General features: G+C 43.4%; 1 protein-coding gene and 1 long non-coding RNA gene across 3 annotated transcripts in view; one reads left to right on the forward strand and one right to left on the reverse strand.

Annotated features, from left to right (window-relative positions):
* Positions 1-23,369, forward strand: part of bcor (BCL6 corepressor) — a 43,237-nt gene that overhangs the window by 16,738 nt on the left and 3,130 nt on the right. For both annotated transcript variants that reach the window (XM_082138631.1, XM_082138632.1), the window contains 8 exons: positions 968-1,255; positions 2,310-2,699; positions 6,407-6,708; positions 9,117-9,395; positions 17,176-17,342; positions 19,179-19,324; positions 22,030-22,107; positions 22,972-23,122. In XM_082138631.1, the coding sequence (XP_081994757.1) occupies positions 968-1,255; positions 2,310-2,699; positions 6,407-6,708; positions 9,117-9,395; positions 17,176-17,342; positions 19,179-19,324; positions 22,030-22,107; positions 22,972-23,122 (1,801 nt within the window). The remainder of the gene's footprint in view (positions 1-967; positions 1,256-2,309; positions 2,700-6,406; positions 6,709-9,116; positions 9,396-17,175; positions 17,343-19,178; positions 19,325-22,029; positions 22,108-22,971; positions 23,123-23,369) is intronic.
* Positions 10,066-17,168, reverse strand: LOC309475770. The gene is made up of 2 exons (XR_014197843.1): positions 15,894-17,168; positions 10,066-10,452 (listed from the first exon to the last, which is right to left on the reverse strand). It is a non-coding gene; the product is annotated as an uncharacterized lncRNA (long non-coding RNA).

Here is a 23,369-nt window from a genome sequence, read left to right on the forward strand (position 1 = left end):
TTATTTGACTTTGCGTGACCTTTCTGGATGTTTCATGTCCTTCGTTCCTCTCTTGATTTTTATGCCCAGTCTGTCCTTCAACATCTCTCTCTCGCTCTCTGGGAATGGCCACATTAACTCTCTCTGGGTGACGCAAACGATGTTACCATGGTGATCTGTTTTGGTGCAGAGTTGCTATGGTGCACACATTGCCATGAATTATGGGATGCATGTGGTGTTAGTCACATGCTTTGTGCGTGTCTGTGTGAGCCCGGGGCAGGGTGGGCTGTATTCTTACCCAGGCTAGTATAAAGGTTGCTCTGTTCGGCATGGAGAGCGTGATAATGAAGTTTTTGGATGTACAATTATGCACTATTGCATAATTTTTGATAGATTTGGTTTGTGTGACTTATTTCGGCTAGCTGAATAATGTGCATGTTTTTTAGGACATGCATGTGCCTCAATATGCGGTGTGTGTGTGTGTGTGTGTGTGTGTGTGAAAGAGAGGAGCGGGCGGTATGGAGCGTGAGCCCCTAGCGCCTGTCTTTGATCTATGCTGCTGCTCTTAGCTGCCGGGAGACATTCTCAAGGAGCGCTTTTCACTGCCACACACAGAACGAGAGAAAGCAGGAGAGGGGGGGGAGGAGAGTGCGAGGAGAGAGAGGAAGGGGGAGAGAGAGGAGACTTGAGCTGGGTTGCCGCTTGCGCTCTTGGCACGGATGTTTCGGGCTAATTTAAGCTTGCAGAGAGCGCAAGCAAGCGCGTCCCTGTTTGCCGTCTAGCTCCCCATGTGGGATGGGTGTGGTGTAGTTAGCACAAACACACAACTGTCCAGGATGGGGGGGAGGTTTCTGTAGTCTTTTCCTCTCTATATCTCACCATCTGTGGCCTTGTGCTCTACTGGCCTGTCGTGGTTCTTTTGAACTTGGAAAAAGGTCTTTCTTTGCAAGCAGGTGACTAACACATTTGTGTTTTTGTGGCTATGCAGGTGTGACACCAACATGTGCAAACAACAGAGTTCCCGTGCTCCAGCGGTGCGGCCCACCATCCGACATCCCGCAGTCCCGGCGAGCAGAGGAGAAGAGAGTGAGGGATGTGAAAGGAGAGGAGGAGGGGTCTGTTGGCACGGCGACGAGCAGGAAACGTGCATTGGGTTTGGAACAGAGCCAAGGCCACCCTGATTGCACACACACTGCAGAAGAAAGAGATGGAGAGAGACGGACGAGAGGAGAGGACGATAATGGCATCGCGGCGAAGAGAGTGAGGCTGATTTCAGGTAGACGTCTCGGCTGTCTGTCTCTCCAATGTCCTTAACGATATCTGTCCTGTTTTCCATCTTTTCATCCCGTGCTTTGCCAAGTAGTGGATTGTCTGCTCTGTCTTTCATCTTATCGCCAATCTCCTGTCTCGCTTTCTGACACGTCTCACTCTCTCTCCAGGGTTCAGCTGTTCTTTTCCCCTTTCCTCTGCTCAGTCCCGCTTTGATCCTTTCGCTGGCCTTTTCAATTCATCTTGATTTGTGTTTATTGCCATCACATGGTCCAGATAAACACAACTGCCAGGCGTTCTCTGCCCTGCTCTTTCTTTGTGCTCAGTCTAAAGGGCGTTTTCAGACATCAAAACAATCTTTGTTTAAATTCGCATCGTTTAAACGTGTCCCAGAAAGCATGTTTTTGTCAGCAAAACTAATGTGTCTACATGTGGGTCTCTGTTCAGCTCCGTACTTTCATTTAAAAGCTATCAAACTTGTGGGTGTTTGTGTTCTAGGAGGAAACAACTCAATTAACAATTGGAAAGCGATTCCTGGTTTAAGTGTGCAACCCTTTGTTTATACTTTGCATGAACATCTTATGCATTAACACAAGTGGACAGTGCTAAATTCAGCTGTAAACCGGGTGCATTGCATTCTGGAGATACATTGTGATTCGACTAATAACTTCTAGTGGTTAGAGATGTATATGGCACATAGCATTTGTAATGTACAGCCTAATGCATCCTAAATGCAACATCACCTGATTCATGTTACCACACAATTATTGTGCCAGAACAAGGGGTTTTAAACTAGTCCAATTTTTAAAAAAGAAAAGAAAAAGGTCATGCATTTACAACTCTTGGGATGCAATATCTGGTATCTTCTGAACAAATTTGGGCACAGTTTAGTACCTAATATATGTAGTCTCAAAATCAGAATCACCCCTTGTCTGAATTTGAAATTCATGATAAATCCAGTTGTACACAGCAATTCGTCCCAGCTGACCACGTAAAATTGGATCATCCTATCCAGATGTTAATACAAGGTATTAACGGATTGCCTCTATCTATCTCCACAGACGTGTGGCCGCAACCCTCCGAGCAGGAGGTGAAGAATCTAAAGGTGTGTATCGAGTTGACGGGTCTTCGGCTCAGTAAGCCCCGCCACCTCCATAATCTTCAGGAATTGTGGGATAGACAAGGGCAGCTCAACCATGACAGGCCGCAATTCGGAGCTCCCAACCTGGGTTTGCCTCCCACATCCAAATCCTCTCTTCCACCACTTCAAACCGCTAGGAGGGATAAGCTTGACCCTTGCCCCCCAGAGATCCCGAGAGTCACCCACGGTGTCCCTGCTGTGGATCGAAAGGTCAAAGCAAATGGATTTGAAGACAAGGGGGTGAAGAGGAAAGCAGAAGTGGAGAGAGGTTGGACTAAGGAACAGCTGGAATTCACTGGATCCGACACAGGTACCTCTTCCTATTCTGTCATTTAAATGTGTAGTTGTAAGCGGAAAGCAGAGTATTCTGTGTAGAACATAGAAACCTGTCGGTGAAAATAGAGGACACTGTTTCAACAGGACCTTGGACTTTAGATGGCAAGGGACTGAGGTGTAAATTGGTTTTGTCATCTGTTATCCTGTTTTATTTGCATGACTAAACGGTTTCCTCGTTTAGCTGTTTAGTCAAAAACCGGTCAACTTTTCAGGTAGTGATGCTGATGCAGGTTTCATATGCCTTGGCTTACATACTATACCTTACACCCTACCTACAGCCTACCTCCTACAAATACATACTACCCTACACACAACATCCTACACCCAAAAAACTACACTCTACACTCCTTTTACACCCTATACTCCACATACTATTTCCTACACCCTAAATAAAATGGCCTACACCAGGGGTGTCCAGGGTATTCCTGGAGGGCCACAGTCAGTGCACAGTAGTTCCAACCCTGCACCAAACTGCATTTTCAAATAAGCTTAAAGGACTTGATTAGCTGGACCATATGTGTTTAATTAAGGTTGAAGCTAAACCCTGCAGGGCTGTTTGGAGTTTGACACCCCTGGCCTACATCCTTCTCACATCCAACGTAGTTTACGGCCTATACATTGCACCTGACATAGGCTACACTCTATTTACTACATAATACTACCTATATTCTACAATCTTTACCCCACGCATACTTTACCTTTATACAAACTACATCCTTTCACGCTACATACAATGTTCTACATACTACACCCTGTTTCTCTCGAATTCATCTGTAAATGGTGCTCTAAGCAAAGACTAAGTCTCATTTAGTTATGCAGGTCAGAAAAGGACCCAGAAGATGAGAACTGAATGGGGAGACACAAGCAGTGTGAATGAATGATACACAAAGAGAGAGGGAGCGAAAAGCTGTTAGAAAGCAGAGAGAAAGGGTGGAAAAGGAGGAGTGAAAGAGAGAGGATACGGTGTGCTGAGGGGAGAACTGAGGTGAAAGACGAGAGCGCGGCAGTAGAGAGAGGCAGATTAGAGGAAAGCGGAGCACGTCGCCCTGTGTCTGCGGCTTTGGGATAGCAATAATGATTCTTGTTGATTGACAAGCCGCACTTGCACACGCTCACATGCACTCTCTCAGACGCTTGCGTCCTTGTTGGTATAAAAGCTTCGGCAAAAAAACGCATGCCGCAGAGTAATGAGCCTTGAGATTCCACAACTGTGCAAATAACAACGTGTGTGTGTGTGCGTGTGAGGCTGCCCGTCAGTATCTTGGCTGCTGGATATTGTGCTGGCGTTCTGTCAGGAGGATTAGAGAGCAGCAAGACGAGACTCTTTATCTTGCTCTATCCCTCACTCTGTGCGTGTGTGTGAGTAATATGTACTATACATATGTATCTTGGTTTTACTCAAGCTGAGAGATGGTTTGCTAGTTAATGCCTTATTGTCTGCGTGTGTGTGCGTGCGTGTGTGTGTGTGTGTGTGTGTGTGTGTGTGTGTGTGCCCAGTTGCGTGCTAATGGGAGGCTAATATCCCCCAGATGTCCCTGTCAAAATCCGTCTCCCACCGCACACATACATACTCTCGCTCTTCAGCCGAGGGAATTCGTACGCACATGCAAGCTAATTTGTGTTGTCTATGACGAGGTGTGAGGGACAAGACACGCATGCCAGTGATGCACAACTCTCCACTGTAAGCCCCAGGGTGCGTGTGTGTGCGTGCGTTTTTAGCACACTGCTTTTGTTCTGTTGATTTTTAAAGGCATTAAGGTCTTTGCTCCCCTTTTGCTAATTGAGTGATTCACTTAGGTTGCAGAGCACGCACACTTCTGTGCTTGTGTGTGTGTGTGGGGTAGGTGCGGTGAATCCGGTCTCAAGGGTTCTCGGGGTAGGACTTTAATTAGCCTGTTGAAGGAGAGGAGCACATTACGCAGGCTGGAAAAGTTTGCCCATGAGAATGGGTTCTCATGCGCATACGCACACACACGCGCACATATGAACAGTTGCACAGTTGGTGGTCTGCGTGTTGAAGGTTCTCTAAGGTGCTTTTGTCTCGGCCCAATCTATTAGATCCGCCAGTTTCGCCTCCAACAAACTAAATCATTGCATTTCTAAGGGGACCGTTGATGTGAAGTGGATCTGACTCTGCGGTGAGGATACGATTTACAAATGTACTGCTTGTGCAAATTTGCACATGTTTGTGAATATTGGTTATAGTGGTCAAATTATGTGTTTTTCAGTAAGACATAATCTAGACTCTTTGTATGCTTGTATGCAAAATTTCTAATACTTATTTTAGACCATATTTACTCAATTCACAAAAATTTGAAATGCATAAAAAATAGATTCTATTATTTCTTAGTGAATGTAAAAACACTTATTTTAAAAACACTTAAAAAAATAAAAATAAAAAATCTGCCAAAATTTGAAACAATGTAACAAACAAATGTAGATAAAATGACTATCTATTAATAAGGCTGTAAGAACCTGGCAAGAATCGGGTTATCATTCAGATCATTATGTTGCGAAATATCCCATGAATTGGCCTGCCTGATATATATCGGTGTTTAGCTAGTCGATAGTGTGTGTTTTTGTTGGCTATGTGGTCTTCTGTCTTTGGCGTTCTTGCTTGCATACGTGAGAGAGATTTCCTCTGCGCGGTGGGGCTCTCGGGGTGTGTGTGTGTGTGTGTGTGTGTTCGCGCGCGACTGAACGGGGAATATGATGAATAATGGAACAGATGTGGAGCGTGCTCGGTTTCTCTCCCTCTCTCGGCCTTGTGCTCACCCTTTCATCGTCTCTTTCCCTCGCTGCTGCATCTCTCTCTCTCTATTCTTCCACTTTTACGTCCGTCCGTCATTTCTCCTTTTCTGTTCGCTGTTGCTTCCCTTTTCATTTGATTTCCCTCTCTTATCTTGCTCTTCCTTTCATGTTTCTTCTCTTTTCCCTTCCGTCCTTCTCTGCCGGTTGATGTTATCGCTTAAAAGTGGCTCTTTTGCGCGGGCTCTGGTCACGTGATGCAAAATAGAAAGACGATGGAAAGGATACATCCGTTTTTGTAAATCTTTTCGTGCTTTGTCCGTCCCTGGTAAGGCGGTCAGCCTGCTGCCGTTCGTTCTACCGCTGTCAGTCTGATTTACCTAACAAGACCTTAAGGAAGCTTCTGTCGGTTTGATCTGTGTGTGTTTTGCCCTTGATGAAATCGTAAATCCCAGATTTGTGTTCTTGCAATTTTTTTGTGTTGTTTCTTTCCTGTTACATATTTGCAAGTAGAGGCTGATTTTATAAAAGCGCAAATTTGTGCAGTACCCTAATATTTGTTTTGGTATGTGTGTTGTGAGATTTATTTCAGAATTTACGCTGAAAAGTTGGCTAATACTTTCATAGAATCTGAGTCCACAAAATTCTACATTTTAAGTTATGTATTTTATTATTAAACTCTTTTGCGTTGTTATAGATAGATAGATAGATGTGTGTGTGTGTGTGTGTGTGTGTGTATAGATAGACATATATTGTCTATTTCCCCACCATTTGAATGGTCAATAAATATTTTGTTTATTTTTCTTTAAGCTTATTTTTTTTCCCTTTTCATTCTACTTTAGTATTCTCAGCAAATGCTTTCCATTGCAATCAGTGCAGAATTTGCCCAAAAAAGTTCAGTACTTCAGATTTGATCTCTCTCTTTCTCTCTAGCTATTCCTGTTCTCTCTGACGGATTCTGTGGCGATTCCATAAGGAAGTTCTCCTCCGCTATTCCTTCTCACCTTTCTGACAAACGGCGAATCAAGGACCACCGGAAGTCAGTGGGATCCTCCTCGCCCTCTCCGGACCCCGACAGCACCTTCCCTTCTCGTTTGCGCCGGCACGGCGACCCTGAAAAGCCAAAGGGCAAGCGGCAGTGCAAGACCAAGCACCTCGGCCAACAGGAGCGCAGGATGCTGTTGCAGTCGACCAATGAGGAGTGTCCTGAACTCAGCCCCGCCCACCAACACAAGGTAAGAGCTGCTGCACATGTCGATGTGATAACAGGTCGAGGTGCTTGTTTATCTGCACAAGAATGTCCTTTCTTTGTCTGTGCGCGAGGTTAACCATGCTCTTTGCTTTGGCTTGAAACCCAAGCGTTCTCCCCGGGCTCAGCGAGGAACCATTTAAAAACGTGTCTCCAATCACAACAATGTTAATCATTCCAATTAGGGAAGCACCACGGCTCTCTGGGACGGCACAACGGACGCGGGAGGGGGTCATAGCGTGTGTGTTTAGAGTGCGGTTGCTTTGACCTCCTCTTGTGCTGAAAGGCAGACTCCCAGCGGAGAGACGCAACCGAGGGGGAGGGGAGGAGTGAAGGCCGGGTCGGAATTCTGGTCTCTTTCTCTCTCCGTCAAGGAAAATGATTCCCCAATGAACACACTGTGCATTCTTTAAATAACACAGCCTGCGTTCTCCCTGTTGCGATCTCTCATGCAGATGTAGCACACACACTCGTAGCCTGCGTTCTGCAGCCGAACACAAAAACGCACACTCACACACACACCTTGAGTTCACATTGTTTACAGCAGAGAAACACACTCGTATGAAAATATTATGTAGGTGTTTACACAATACAGTGTGTGCGGGTTTACTTAGTTTGAGAAGTTAGAGACATTTTCCAAATCATGACATTGGGGACATCAGTATGTCCTCAATCGAAAAAAAACCTGCTCATATTTTATGTCTGATAATTTGCTTATATTCGCGATTAATCAATTTGGCAGTACTAAATAATAATAATTATTATATAAATATTTATTTTGTAAATATGTATCATAATATTTGTACAATATATTTATAATTTTTTTTCATTCTAAAAATGTTTTTTTCAGGGGTCGGATTAGGGGTTGAGTTAATCTTGGTCTGTCTAATCTATATGTTCTCATTCAGACGACCAAGTAAATGTCAGTCGTCATATTTTGAGACACTCATTTTCCCTGGGCTGTTACAGGCCTGGCAGAGCTCTGTGTGTGTGTGCGTGCGTGCGGTGTGTGTGTGTGTGTGTGTTTACTCTGACAGCTGCTGCGCTCTGGAACTCCTCTGGGGTGGGTGGAGTTCCCGCCCCGATCACCCCCCCCCCTCTTTCCCGACCTTCAGTCTGCTCGCATGAACTTGCGGCCTACACACACACACACACATACAGGCCACTCATCCGCCGCCCTACTGCGCTCCACAGATAGAGAACTCGTACACGGAAGGTGGGAGAGATAAAGGGAGTGGGAGAGAGCCAAAGTCTTCCGTTGTTTCCTGTTTAACTTTCCCTGCCGGGGAACACGATCGTTGACGGATCGCCGTCTGCAGCTTTCCATCCAGCTCGCAAGAGAAAACAGAAATGTTCACAGAAGAAGATGCACGTTGTTCTGTTAAAAATGTGTTTATGGGACATTTGAAGTTGTGTAAATAGTCTCGGCCCGTTTAACTGAAGGCCAAAAATAACCTTGCTGACCATGTGGGATGTGTGAGTGAGGAACCTTTGTTGACAGTCATACTTTTGTTCTTGGTTTATGGTGGGAAACACTGTTTCCTGCACTGTCGCTGGGCTAAGTTTTCCACTACTGCTAAAAAAATCATCCAACCATGTGGGAATAGTTACTTATGGAAGCTTGTTTCCATCCGCAAGAGCATAAAAAAAGGTTAATTGCAACTTTTTATCTCACAATTCTGACTTTTTTCTTGAAATTGCGAATTTACATCTCTCTTTTCTTCTCAGAATTGCGAGTTATAAAGACACAATTGTGATATATAAAGTATTTTTCCCACAGAATTGGAATTTATAGCTCGTAATTGCGAGTTTATATCTCAGTTGCGAGAAAAAAGTTAGAATTGCGAGTTTATATCTCACAATTCTGAGAAAAGTCAGACTTGCGAGAAAAAAGTCAGAATTGCAAGTTATAAAGTCAGAATTGCGAATTTATATCTCAGAATTTCGAGAAAAAAGTCAGAATTGCGAGTTCTAAAGTAAGAATTGCCAGAGAAAAAAAAAGTCAGAATTGCGAGTTTATATCTTGCAATTGTGAGAAAATGCAATTATCTTTTAAATTGTTTTATTCCGTGGTGGAAACAAGCTTCCATAGTTACTTCACAGCAAAATTTTTTAAAGATTTTCAAATTTTTGTCTCTCGCTGATTCTGCCGCAGTGCCGACTATGAACTTGTCGCTGTGATTAATTAACGCTCCATCCCGCCTGTCTCTTGGCACCAAGCGATTGTAGCTCTGTCACTCTTTTGTCCTCTCTGTCTTTGTACAGAGCGTCCGCCTTACCCTGTTTGTGGCGCCACATACTGTGACTTTCAAAGCCTGTGTGTGAAATCCGAGGCCTTGTGATGGTGTTGCGATCATAAATGCTAAAGTGACGCATTTTTATTCCCCCCTTCAGGTGGTGAAGCGTTCCGCCCAGAAGCGGCCAGCATCTCTTTCCGATTACGAGACTTCTCCGGTCAAACCTTGCCCCCCTTCTCCTGCCTACCAGCCCGCGGCACCCACGACCCCTCCATGCGCCGTTCCGGATGCACCGGTACCTCCGGTCGTCCCCGCACCTCCAGTGTCAGTGGAGCCGCCAGTCAGCAGGCCCATGCCGCCCGAAGCACGCCGACTCATCGTCAACAAGAATGCAGGCGAGACTCTACTACAGCGAGCAGCGCGGCTAGGATATGAGGTAAGCGTGCATTTGCGCATGTGTGCGACTCTCTCTCTCTCTCTGTCTCTCTCTCTGCCCTCTCCTGCTCTCTTCGCATCTCATTATTTCTGCGTGAGACTGAGTCTGACATGCGAGAGCCCCTGACAGGCACAGAGCGATCGCTTGGCGTACGCACACACACACTTTTTTTTTTCCCTTCTTGCGACGCAGCCTCTCGCTTCCACACACACACATACGCGCTGTCTCATCCCGTTCTCCTTTCGGCTTTTGCACTCCCACTCAAACCTTTCTCGCTCACATTCATTCCCGTGCTTTCACAGGCGCGCTTTCTCGCGCTTGTCCTTGCTCTTTCTCTCTGTCGAACTAGAGAACCTTAACCCTTTGCACAAGACTCTGATCTTGTAGTCGGCCTTTTTTGAGTTTAATAAACGTTGTTAGAGTGTTTGATATTTTTGTAGCACTGCAGCATTTTTTTTTAAGACAACATGAAACCGCATTTGAAATTCTTTTAAAGACAACATGAAACCACATTTGAAATGCTTTTACTTTTTTTAACAATTGAAACTGCTTTTTTTTACAGGAAATAGTTAAAGACATTCTTTGGGGTTTCATTTGATTAATACATTTTTGATTGAAGATTACAAAAACAAACAATCTCTTTAAAATAACGTACACTGATGAATTATGGGTAATAAGACTAGCGACTTTTAATTTTTATTAAAATTCAGATTTCTTGTCTTTAAATATAGTAACGTTTTATATCTCTGCAACAGCATTTTTTAATGCAACCGAACAAGCATTTGTCTCGTCCGTTAGTAGATTCCCTGCTGTTCTGGAATTCAGTCGTATTCCACAGTTCTGGTATACGGTGGTTCCGCGGGTTCTGGAATGGCGCGGCGTTCCGTGTCCAATTTGTGCAGATTAATGGGGAGCTGGATTAGTTCCGGCAGTGCGTCTGAAAGGACTGGCACGGAGAACAGGAAATGAGCGATTACTGCTGCGAGCGCATGATTTCTCTCCTTCCCCAGCTCTCCCCTCCTTCCTCTCTCGCTCCGCAGCGGTGCCTTGAATTCCACTGAAAGGGAAAGTTTCTTATTGCATTTTACGGAGCATTTTCATCACCGAGACAGTGGTGCTATTCCAGATAGAACACGCTTGTGTGGTGTCGGAATCATCAAGCTAGTTTTACGCTTGGTCTTTTTCCTGTTTTTCCCATTTGCTGCTTTCATCTTTTCTCTCGTTCTGCCTATAACACGCATCCACATGTGTCTGTGGTTTGTTTTCTCACAACTAGGGATGCCACGTTCCGTTGTGTTCCATTCCTTCCATTTTTTTTGGTGCTTGAAGTGGCCGCGCACTGACACACACATCCTCACACGCACACATACGTTTGCAGTTCCCCTCCCCCTACATCTCTTGTTTGCGTTTCTTCACCTCCCTTTAGCTCTCACGCCAAGAGTTTTACTGCAACACACACACTCTTTCATTACACTCCGCCAGTGCTGACGTCTCGCTTGCGTTACGATGCTGCTTATTTACACTTGTGTTTGGTTGTTGCCTCCCTCTTTTATGACTCAGACAAAACTGGCCTTTGTGTGCTGATTGAAACCTATCGTTGTGTGTGTGTGTGTATGTGTGAAAGAGCCCTATCAATCTCTCGCTCTCGCCCTCTCTCTCTCTCTCTCTGTCTGATTCTGCTGCGGTTGCTAGACTCTGTCGGTAATTCTGCTCTCAGGCAGAATGGCTCTTTGCCATTAAGGTCCAATCAGCGATCTGACAAGTGCTCTCCGTAATCTCCACGTTAATTAATCATTCGGCTGGAGGTGCTAAACACGCGCTGTTTTAAGCCATTAGCCGCCCGTTCCACACACCTCCCGATCTCTCGTCGCCCAAACCAACGCCCGCCATTAGCGGCCCACGGAAAGAGAGGGAGGTTTTTCTGCAATTCTGACCACAAAAAAGGTTGTTGGTTCTCACAGAAAAGGAAGAATTGGCATTTTGTATTTTGTTGTTGATTTTAAAGACTAATTTTAGATTTTTTCTTTGACTATTGCTAGTAGCTAATAGCTAAACTGTTTACGAATAGCTAAACTGTTATTTTAGTGAAAAAATAAACCTTATATAGGCCCTATAAAAAGCTAAACTGTTGATGAATAGCTAAATGTTAATTAAATAGCTGTTCTTTACTAAATAGATAAACTAATTGTGGTCTAATGTCTATTGTTTACAAATAGCTAAAATGTATACTAATAGCTAAACACTGTTTTTGTATAGCTAAATTATTTTTCAGTAAAACTGTCTGTACATTCAATTTACACCACACACCATGAAATCAAAATATAATCATTTTTACATATTGCAGTAGGCTATTTGTTAATGATTTGTTCGTGCACATCATTCTTTTTTAGTTCATTATTTAGTTAATGTGCACTCATAAGCTTTATTTAAAATAACTTCCCCTCCCTCTTGCAAACACATCTCTTCTCTGATGACGTGTTTACCGGCGCGAGGGCGGGAAAAACTGTCAATCATGACATCACAGCAATAGCAAGTCCCGCTCTATACATTTATTCTAGTCGGAAAAGCTATCGCAGCTTCCATTTCATGCCGACTAACATTTCATTACGAATAGCTAAACTGTTCTTTGTTACTAGCTAAACTAACGTTGAACTAATATCTAAACAATTTTTTCACTAATCTATACTGTATACGAATAGCTCAACTATTTTGTTGAGCTATTCCCCCCCCCCCCCCAGATTGCAGAGAGCTACAGTGTTCCGCTAGCGGTGGATTTTCTCGAACGCTTGTCGACAGTGTGGGTTCTCGTTACCGCTGAGTCTCAGGGCTTTGTGATTTTCCCCGCTGGCGCTCGGGGTCTAATTCTGCTCTAATGGCTTTATAAATGCGCCTGGTGACATCGGTTAAAGGCGGCTGTTCTCGCGGGGCTGTGCGTGCGCCACAGATACGGTGGGGGAGCGGCAGAGCGCGCAGCGGAGGGCACTCGGCGCCGATCCGTGAGGCGTGTGTGTGTGTCAGAGGAAGCGAGATAAAATGTAATCTTTCCCACCCCGTATTCCTCATACCCCCCCCCCCCCCCCTCCCTCTCCCTCTCCCTCTCTCTCTCTCTCTCTCTCTCTCTCTCTCTCTTCCCCTCCCTCCTCCCCTACACCCTCACGTCGGCCCATAGCAGGTGGGGACAGACCTTCCGTCCGCGTGTGTGTTTTTTTCTGTCAGTCGACAGCGGCTTGTTTTTCTAGTCCTCGTTCGTTCCGTTCCCCCTCCTGCTCTCCTGCCTCATACAGGAAGCCGCTCTCTCGCTGTGTGTGTGTGTTTGTGTGTGAGAGAGATAAGCCGCGAGCAGCGCACTGAGCTGCCAGCGCGCTCTGTTTGTGTGTGTGTGTGTTAAGCCACGAGCAGCTCCGCGGCGCTGCCAGAGCTCGGAAATATGACATGACTGCGCGGCCGAACCTTTCAACACAGACCGCGGCAGCTGCTCGTTTGTGTGTGTGTGTGTCTCAGAGCGCGAGAGAACGAGAGTTCACACACTTAAACGTGGCACTCCATCTTAGTCCCAGCGCAACAGCAGTAAACATGTGAAAGGCACGTAGTTTTGCGCGCGCTCTCGTTTCCATTTTCTCATGGGCACGCACCTTCAAAACAAACCATTCTTGGCTTGATGAAACTCCTGGGCGCTTTCAAGCGGTTTTCTGCGTGTGTGTGATTGAGTCATTTTGGCTTGCATCAACCAAGCGCGAGTGGAAAAAACCTGCGTGTTTTCCACAGTTGATTGCGTGAGCGTGTCCGCTGGTCAGGCTGTGTCCGTTCAAGCCCGTGCTAAGGTTATTTAGACGTCGACCGCAAAACACAGCCCGTGACCTTAAATAACCCTGTGGCATGCATTCTCTGCCATTTAAAATAATCTAAAATGGAATTTAGATCAGATTAAGTTGGCATATTTTAGAATAAAAAAACAGGGAATGTTTCCTGATTGAGTAATAAGTATTATTTCATCACTAAAATTGGTTTATTTAAAGGGACAGCTCACCTAAAAAACGAGTCCTTTCGTCATTTATTTACTTATTATATATATTTAAAAAAAAATCCCCATACAATGAAAGTCAATGTTGTTTTAGACCCTTATTGACTGGACAAAAATAGAAATGTACTTTTGTGTTCCACAGAAGTCAGTCATACTGGTTTGTAATGATATGAGGGTCAGCAAATGATGACAAAATGTTAATTATTTTTGGGTAAACTATCCCTTTAAAAGTGTCAGTGTTCACATGTGAAGAATTTTTGCAGTTTAGTAACCAGCAGAAAGTGTGTGTGTGTATTATTCATAGGGTCAGTGAGGCGTATGTGTGTGTCGCACCCTGTTTTGTCACTGTCTGCTAAGCCTGAGCAAATAGCAGGATACAGACCTTCAACTCAGAGCGACAGCAGTTATATCTTGCAGTCTCGGCCACAGACGCCTCCGGACCGCACAAAATCTGTCTGATGCATATTTCACACAAAACTGGAAAGCATTTTCTTGATTTGGCGAGTGCTAAACTGATTGGCTGACTTCATACAACTTCCGGGACTAAGGGCACACAGGGATTTTTCAAATCAGTCTGCCTGCTGGATTTATAGTATCGCTTTTCTGGAAGAACTAATCACTGGATTTGACGAATTGTCTTTGAGAGTTGTGTGCCCTGTTATTGTGGTATAATCTATCTCAGGTAAAACCACCCTTAAACGGCATGTAAAAACAAACTGTGGTTTGCAATCTGCCGTTTAGTCAAAGGTCTGGCTGAGCAAGACGATATCGCATGTTCGCGCACGTATGCATTCACACTCGTCCGCACGTTCAGTACCGTCCTGGCCGGCTGTCAGGGAAATTCCTGATCCGTTAATGATGTACTTCTTCTGTGGAGGCCACCTCAACCCTTTTCCCTCTGTTATCACAACTCCCATTCCAGCCATGGCTCTCTCATTTAAAACCACGCTGAGGGAGTTTCGACGCTCCATCTCCCCCCTCTGCATATCCTGCCCTTTCTTGTCGTCTTTTTTTTTTTGTCTGTCTCTCTCCCTAGCCGCTCACTTTCCAATGCAACGTGACGCCTGCTCAGTCTGAAGGCTGTTTTTTCCTGAGTTGCGTGTAAAATTAGAACATTCGTCAGCACTGTGCGTAGCCAGAGGATCATTAAGAAGCCGCTACACATTAGACTCTGAAAAACAATTCACACAAAGCTGCCTCAATTCTATAACAGTTTATCAACTGTCTCAGAGTTTCAAACTCTTTATAAACTGTATCAGCTGTCTTACAATTCTGTGACTCTTTATGAACTGCTTGGGAATTTTAGAACACTTCATTAGCTGTTTTAGGATTCTGTAACTCTTTATAAACCCCCATTCTAGTATTGTGCATCGGAATTCAAGTTCTAGACCTTTCTGAACTTCCTCAGAATTCTACAACTCAACTGCCTCTGAACTCTAGGACTCTTTATCAGCTGTCTTAGACTTCTGTCACTCTTTATAAATATATTTCTGAATTCCAGAAATATTGAGAAACCGCTTGAGAATTTTAGAACTCTTAGTTAACTGTCTTAGAAGAATTCTGAATTTCTTTATAAATGCCCTTTCTGGAAATGTTTCTCAATAACCTCTTATTTGTCATACTACATTGAATTCTAGGTCACTTTCACCTACATTTAGACTTTTAGAATTTTATTATAAACTGCTTTAGAGTTCCAGAACTAACTTGAATTCTAAAACTCATCTGCCTGCCAATTCTAGAACACCTTATCAGTTGTCTTAAGAGTTCTGGAAATTTCTGTATATTGCCTTATCTCAGAAGATTTTATGATCAGAGTTTCTCTTGAAATTCTAGACTTGAGTTTGAACTTGAATGACTGGTTTTAAGAGCGGGGGGCGGCCCGGATCAGAATTTGACTAGAGCCTAGCAGTGACCCAGACTGGTTTCAGTTCAGGTCTGCCTTGTAAAGCTTCCCCTTCTCTTTCCTGTCTGAGCATCTCTCTTTCTCCCAAAGCGAGCTGTAGTTCTTGCTCTTTTATTTTTTTTATGATGTGGGTTGAGTTGACTAGGCTTTGAGGTTGTGGTGAAATGGTTGCACGTTGGGTTCAGTCTTGAACTGTCCTGGCGTCTTGTTTTGTGGGATTGCTGTTGTGAAGGGGTTAAGTGTCTTGAGTGATGCATTGATTGCAGTTGTTAGATGGGAGTCGTTTTAGCAGGGGACAGCGGGGGAGGAAACGCCACAGCAAAGAGCAGTTCTCACGACAAATCTTTTTCTTGCTAGGCTGTGTGTAACACAGCTTTATTGTCTGTTTAATGTAACACTCAGCTCTCCTGCCTGCAAACACTGAGGAACTCCCTGAGGCGGGAGAGAGAGAAAGACTTCGCTGGAAAGGGAATGAGGCGATGGAAACATAAACGGAAATAGAGAAATTCTCTCTTGAACCGCGGCTCGCTTTCAGAAATTGAGCGTGGTTGGTGTGTGTGTGTGTGTGTTTTACCTTCCATGTGTTTTGGTCCACCTCTCCAGGCTGATGGAAGCGAACATCCGCGCTGGAGCGAGAGCTTCCCGTTTGGGCTCGTTAACGGCTCGGCGCCCCTGCTAACGGCTTGGCCTTTTTTTCAGTCATGCCGGCGGCATGCCGTATCCTGGATACGGAGCCGGCGGGAAGCGCGAGGCAGAGCTGCTGGCAGCAGCGTGGGGCAGGTCGTACCACTGTGCGACTCTGTTGAGGGAGGGGTTGAATGCGCTCTCTGAGAAGCTGCCAGAGTTGAAGTGCGAGCGCTACGCCTCCTGAATCCTAATGCCCTCATTCGTCTGAGCGCCGAGCGGACACCGGCCCTCCCCTCTCCAGCCCATCTGTGTGTGTGTGTGCGCGCGCTTGTTTTTGTTGCCACCATGCATGAGGCTCGCGGTGATGGATGAGGGAGTTCCTTTAAATCCGAGCTTGCGGAATAACTCTCCAATTAATTCCATGAGGGCTCTCTGTTATTCTGCCTTCTTCCAGACAATGTTTTTAATCAGTGTATATGCCAATGGCGGGAAGCACAAATGTGACGATCATATTGATATCAGCTGTAATGCCGAAATAAATTGCGTAAATCTCTGTAAAGCTATGGTAACCTATTACTACTTTTAGCAACCAAACTTATGACAAAATTGTATCCCAAATCATACAATTCTAGGTGCCAGCCTAGAACACCCTAACAACCACATAGTAACATGCTAACGACTGCTCAGGAACTGCATGGCAACATTCGAAACAAAACTCAAAACACCTTAGCAACTGCATATCAACACCCTTAGCATGTTGTTGGGTTCTTTTGGCTTGGGTTGGTGTGCAGAGGCTTCTCCGGTGGGACCCCGTGAGTCCCAGACATTTTTAGGCACCAAAATATCTTAGAGGTGTGAAAATATTGTTGCCAACACAAACATCCCAGCAGACGGTTTTGCACGGGCAAGCACCGCTCACATTTCCCCCCACCTTTCAAGTCGCTCCTACACTGCTGCTGCTTGTAGACTCACACACACACACACACACATAGTGCCGTCTCAGGCGTCTCGTATAGAAAGTGAACAGCAGGCTTGGGGCAGGATTCGCCTGTAAAACCCCTGATACCTCACACATCAATAATCAGCTCTGGGCAAGAACTGTCTGTCTGCTCTTGGCCTGTTTCTCTCTCTTTCTCTGCGCTCTTTAATGGTGTTTAATGAATTTCAATCCTCGCTGCACCATAGTAACCACTCGTCCTCTGTCTCTCTCTCTCTCTCTCTCACTGTAGGAGGTGGTTTTGTACTGTCTGGAGAATAAAGTGTGTGACGTGAATCATCGGGATAATGCGGGTTACTGCGCGCTCCACGAGGCCTGTTCCCGTGGCTGGCTCTCCATCGTACAGCACTTACTGGAGCACGGGGCCGACATCAACTGCAGCGCACAGGACGGCACCAGGTAAACGCATGCATGATGTCACCTAAATAAATGAGCCGAAACAATGCAGGACTGGTTTCCATGACTTCCTGAGCATGTGTGTGCCGCTGCGGCACTGGTAATTACACATGCGCACATGTGCTGACGCGCGCACACTCAATGTCAGTAATTATATGTTTGGTAATAATGGCTTTACAACAACAGAAGAGGCCGAGAATCTTAGCTTGGATAATTACTGCAAGAAGAGCAGATTAGGCGTGTGAGATCCCTGTCTTCGCTATACACTTAAAAATCCAATTTCATTTAGCGTTCCAATTCCTGTTGGAAAGATGAATGACAGTGACAGGTTTTAATGACTGTTTTATTGGGCAATGCCAGCTGATAAAATTAAGGTAATTATGGACAAGTAAAAAAAAAAAAAAAAAAAAATCTCAATCAAATCAATAATATATATAAAATTTGTGTTTGATTTAATGTACAGTTTTCACAGTTAATGAATAATCTCAAATAATAATAATTAGTATGCATTTATAATTAATTATTCACAATTTGAGGAATTTCTATAACACACACACACTCACTCACTCACTCACTCACTCATATATATATATATATATATATATATATATATATATATATATATATATATATATATATATATATAGTACCAGTCAAAAGTTTGGAAACATTACTATTTTTAATGTTTTTGAAAGAAGTCTCTTATGCTCATCAAGCCTGCAGTTAAAAACAAAAACAAAACAAAAAACAGTAATATTATGAAATATTATTACAATTTAAAATAATGGTTCTCTTTTTTAATATATTTTAAAATGTAATTTATTTTTGTGATGCAAAGCTGAATTTTCATCAGCAAGTACTCCAGTCTTTGGTGTCTTATGATCCTTCAGAAATCATTCTAATATGATGATTTGATACTCAGTTATTATCAATGATGGAAACAGTTGTGCTGTTTAATATATTTTTTTGGGATACTTTTTTCAGGATTCATTGAGTAAAACGTTAACAGCATTTATTCATTAAAACAGCATTTATTCATTAAAACAGCATTTATTCAAAATAAAAACATTTCTAACAATATAAATCGTTACCATCACCTTTTATCAATTTAACGCATCCTTGTTGAATTAAAGTACTAATTAAAAAAAAAAAAAAGTTATTGTTCCCAAACTTTTGAACGGTAGTGTATATTGTTACAAAAGATTTCTATTCTAAATAAATACAGTTCTTTTTAACTTTTTATTCATCAAATAATCCTGAAAAAAGTATCTCAGGTTATAAAAAAAATATTAAGCAGCACAACTGTTTCCAACATTGATCATAAATCAGCATATTAGAATGATTTCTGAAGGATCATAAGACACCAAAGACTGGAGTACTTGCTGATGAAAATTCAGCTTTGCATCACAAAAATAAATTACATTTTAAAGTATATTAAAAAAGAGAACCATTATTTTAAATTGTAATAATATTTCATAATATTACAGTTTTTTTTTTTTTTTTTTTTTTTTTTTTTTTTTACTTCAGGCTTGATGAGCATAAGAGACTTCTTTCAAAAACATTAAAAATAGTAACGTTTCCAAACTTTTGACTGGTACTGTATATATAGAAATATTACCTTTTTTTTTGGGTCAAAATTACATTAGCTTTCTCCTAAGTTAAGCTAATTTTGTTGCATTGTGAAAGTTGAACTTTCACAAGGTGAACTTTATAAAATAAGTTTTGTCATAGTCTACTTTTCATGATCCAGTCAAATTCCCAAGGATAAATTAAGATTAACTGTATTATAAATGTTGTTGTTTGTTTGTGAAGTAAATGATCTGGTCTCTCTTCCAACAGGCCTCTCCATGATGCTGTGGAAAACGATCATCTAGACGTGGTCCGACTGTTGCTGTCGTATGGCGCCGATCCGACTTTAGCCACCTACTCGGGCCGCGGTTTGCTAAAGATGACCCACAGCGACATAATGGAGTGTTTTTTGTCTGGTAAGAGAGCGTTGTTCCTCTCTTCCACCTCTATTCCCAGAATTTCCCTCCTGTAGGAGCGGAGGGTTCAGCTCCGCTTGGCTATCTGGTTACTAAGCAACAGCTGGAGCGGAGGAGAAGCCTTTAGCTCCTGCAAATCAGCTTTCCCTGAAAGGAGATTATGTGTGTGTGTGTGTGTGTGTGTGTGTGTGTTTGTCTGTGTGCGTGTCTTTATTCGGTCTTGTGTGGCGTGTCTTTTGAAGGGTGTACGGGGCTTGTCTCGCGCAACAATATTTGGAACCATAATCTGGGCCTAATCTGGATCCATACAGCCATCTAAGATTAAAATGGTGTATCATTTTTATGGTTTTAGAACAAAAGAGCTTTTGACATCATTTTGACCCCTTGATTTTAACTGGCTTGACGTGGTGTTTTTCCCACTGGTGGTTGCTGGAAGTTTAAGAGCTTTGTAAATCCAATCAAAGTACATTCTTCGTTTTAAGAAAACACCTGGAAGCCTGATGGGAGACTTCATTTGTGTATCTGCGACTTTTGGGGGAAAGTGCGGTATGTGAATGGCTTTAAAGATTTTTAAAAAATGAACGTTTTGGAAAACTTGATCTTGCATAAATTATATTTAAAGCTAAAATGTGTCATTTCGGCACTACTAGCAGAACCAAACAGAAATGAAACTTGTTTTAAAACATTCATTATGGCAAACACTCCTGCCATTGGTCGGACAAATCCCGCCCCTAACTTGCCATTGGTTGGAACATTGTTCCTATGTCAAGCCACTCGAACAATCAAAGAAATTTCTGTTTGGTTTCACTAATGGCGTAGAAATTCCATATTAAATTCTTCGAAGGCTAAACATGTTACTTTAAATTTGAAAGTTGAGAATAACTATTCTTTTAAGAGTTGTTTATACTATCAGATTTTATTGTTAGTGGAGCGTTGACCTTGTCATTGCGCTTTCCGTTGCCCGTTGTGCACGGAGGTAAAGTTTTAATGCTCAAGGTTAGACGTTCACATGGAAAGAGACAAGCTGTGCTCCGGGTGCATGTGAAGATGGCATCGCAGGAGACGTGGCATTTAGCGAGACGGCCTTTCCTGTGTTTGTGTTAACACTGACCCCTCTCGTCTGAGCACAGCTGCACTGTGACGGTCTCTCTCTCTTTCAGTGACAGTGGTCGGGGTTTTTGAGGCATGGCTTGATTAATGGTCTGAAAGTTTCTAGCTGAACTAGAGGGCATTGCGAAGCAATTTGTACACAGCCGCCATTTGTTCTTGACGGCAGTCGCAAGTTCACCTCCAAAGCCGTCTTAATACGTACGAGTCTGTGTGTGTGTGGATTAGCTTCAGGGCTGCCAGTTAAAGGGCAGCTCAGTCACATGGCGGAGGTTCACACTGACTGGCTGCGTGTGTGTTTGATTATGCATGAGTTCGTGAGGCAGGAAAGAGCTCGGCCTGGAAGCGCAGGGCAGAATATTGCGTGTGTGTGTGTGTGTGTGTGTGTGTGTGTGTGTGTGTAAATCAGCAGGCTTGTCCCGTTCTGCTGTCTGCAGCACTGATTTAAAGACCCTCCCCAAATTTGTTTTCCCTCTGTGGGAGCCTTGTAATCAACCGCTCTTTCTCGCTCTTTCTCTGGGTGGAATTGTTAATGGCTGCGCTGGCGAACGCGGCTCCCGTCACCGCTGGCTGTGCTTCGCCGTGCCAAGTGGAATCTGACATTCTGCAAGCGTTATGTGGTTGCACGCTCAAAGTCTCTGCATTAGGAGAAAATTGTCATATAGTTGCCTGGTCAATGCGGTGTGTTTAGCGTTTGCACGGTATTATCAGTCATTATCTGCCGAATAGTAGTACTTTTATCTACGGGTATTCGTTTAGTAGTTTGGTAAATGTAGTTTATCTAATGCTATTTGATTTAGTTTATTTAATTATTTATTTAAACATCAGCATTTTTTACTTATTATTTCTTTTAAATTAATTATCTGCATTTATTTTCTTCGTTTTACAGTATTTAAACAATTTATCGTTTTTTTTGTACTTTTTTTTAAATGAATTAATTTTAATCTTATTTATTTTTATAATTTTTTTTCATTTGAAATCTTATTTGTTGGCTGTTTAACACGAATTCTAGATCTGAAGCAGTATCACATAAAGCCGCCTCTGAGTACTAAATTGAGTTCTTTTTCTTTGCTTATTGCGCTTAAACAGTCAAATACACTCAAAATAAAGCCAAATGGCTTGGCAAGGATTCAAATAAACGCAAGTGAAGGTAAACGGATCAGAAAGAAAACGTGTAACAGTATAATGTATCCGTGTTTCAGGTTTTAAAGTGACCGCAGCCTAATACCTGCTGCCAAATTATGACATCATATTAAAATTATCTGTATGGCAGTTTTTCCCTATGGTATCAATGTCAAAATTGTGGCCAGTGAAAATGCTGAGTGGCGAGTAACTTTGGAAAACCACTAGCCACAGTGGCTGGTGAGCAAAAAAGTTCATGTCAAGCCCTGGCATCCGCTTATGCTAATATTAGCTTGAATTTTAGATTGCTATTATAATAAATCTATACTACTTGCATATCTGAAACCATAATGGTTTTTGTCTATTATGTGGTAGGGAAAAAAAATCAGCTGTCAGTATCTGCCAAGATTTCTGTATTAGCTGCTTCCTGTTTACATCACTAATGGTCTCATCTCGCTCTCTCTTTCTCACACTAGATTACTTTGCCGACCTGCAGGGCAGAGTGGACGATGACCCCGGTGTGTACTGGGAGTTTTACGGCAGCGCAGTGTGCGGTGAGTACCACTTTCACACTCGAACACACACATTCGCACACTCCCACACTAACAGATGCAAGAAACAATGGAAAAAATAAAAGAATCATGCAGACAGATAGACAGATAGACAGACAGAGACGGGTAAACACCTGAAGGTAAATCTCTGTGTGAATCATCAATGTTTGTAGACAGTCATTGATCTAAAATTGAAAAAACAGCAGCCATGTGTGCTTCTCCCTCTCTGATGTTCGCTTGAAAGAATTTATATAAAAATCCCCATGCGCTGGGTGGTGGGGTCGGCACCATGGGGGCAAAAATAGATGGCAGCATTTTTTTATTGCTCTTTTTTTAAATGAATTCTAGCTGCGTAGCGAGAGTTCCCCTGGCTGCCATATATCAGCAGATCGCTCTCTGTGTGTGTGTGTGTGTGAGCGGGCCCATCTCCAGCTGGCCGAAAACAAACCCACTGCTACTGCACATTTTCCCTTGGATTCCTGGAATAACAAAGCCGGGAGAGAAGGGGAGGTGTGGAAGGGAGCTGCGTGGCTATTTTTGGGAGCTCCGCGCTGCTTGGAAAAACCCAAAGCGTAACAGAAAGAGGTAGAGGCGCCTGTTTCGCTCCGAGGCGTACGCTGTGCCACTAGCGCGCACAAATGAGTGAAGTGGCTTCACACACGGCTCTTCCCGCAGTGCTGCTTAATGGAAGAGAGTGCAAATAGGAGAGTGCGTTCAGAGAGCGACGCCACAAAAGCATGTCCCGGCGTGAATCCGAGAGGGAGGGCGGGAAGGGAATTTTGAAGGGATAATCATGGGAGTGTAATCCATTGGAAACACTCAAAGAGTGTGGTGTTCCATAATTCACACCTTGTCTCTTACTTACAGAGGCTGCTGACGACTCATCTGGTTACGATATCCTGGCCAACCCCCCTGGACCCGGCGAAGACGAGGACGAACAGAGAGAAGTTTTCGAATTTGAGTTCTCCGATCGACCGCTGTTGCCGTGCTACAACATCCAGGTGTCTCTCTCACAGGGGTAAGAGCCTTAAACTTCTGTCTTGACTGATATTTGTCCGTAACTACTTTTATTTAGCACAAAAACAGTTCCTTTAATGGTCGATAGTAGGAAAGTGTACATCATTGATCAGGTGAGAATCCTGAGAATGGCCAAATATTGGAAATGTGGAATTCTGTCAGATTTTTATTCCAGGAATAGGTTGGGAAACATTGCATTAGATGATTATTGAATTTGCAAAGCCATCCCAGACAGCAACATTGTGTCG

The sequence above is a fragment of the Leuciscus leuciscus genome (genome assembly GCF_965113295.1).
Source record: "Leuciscus leuciscus genome assembly, chromosome: 15".
Taxonomy (NCBI): Eukaryota; Metazoa; Chordata; class Actinopteri; order Cypriniformes; family Leuciscidae; genus Leuciscus; species Leuciscus leuciscus.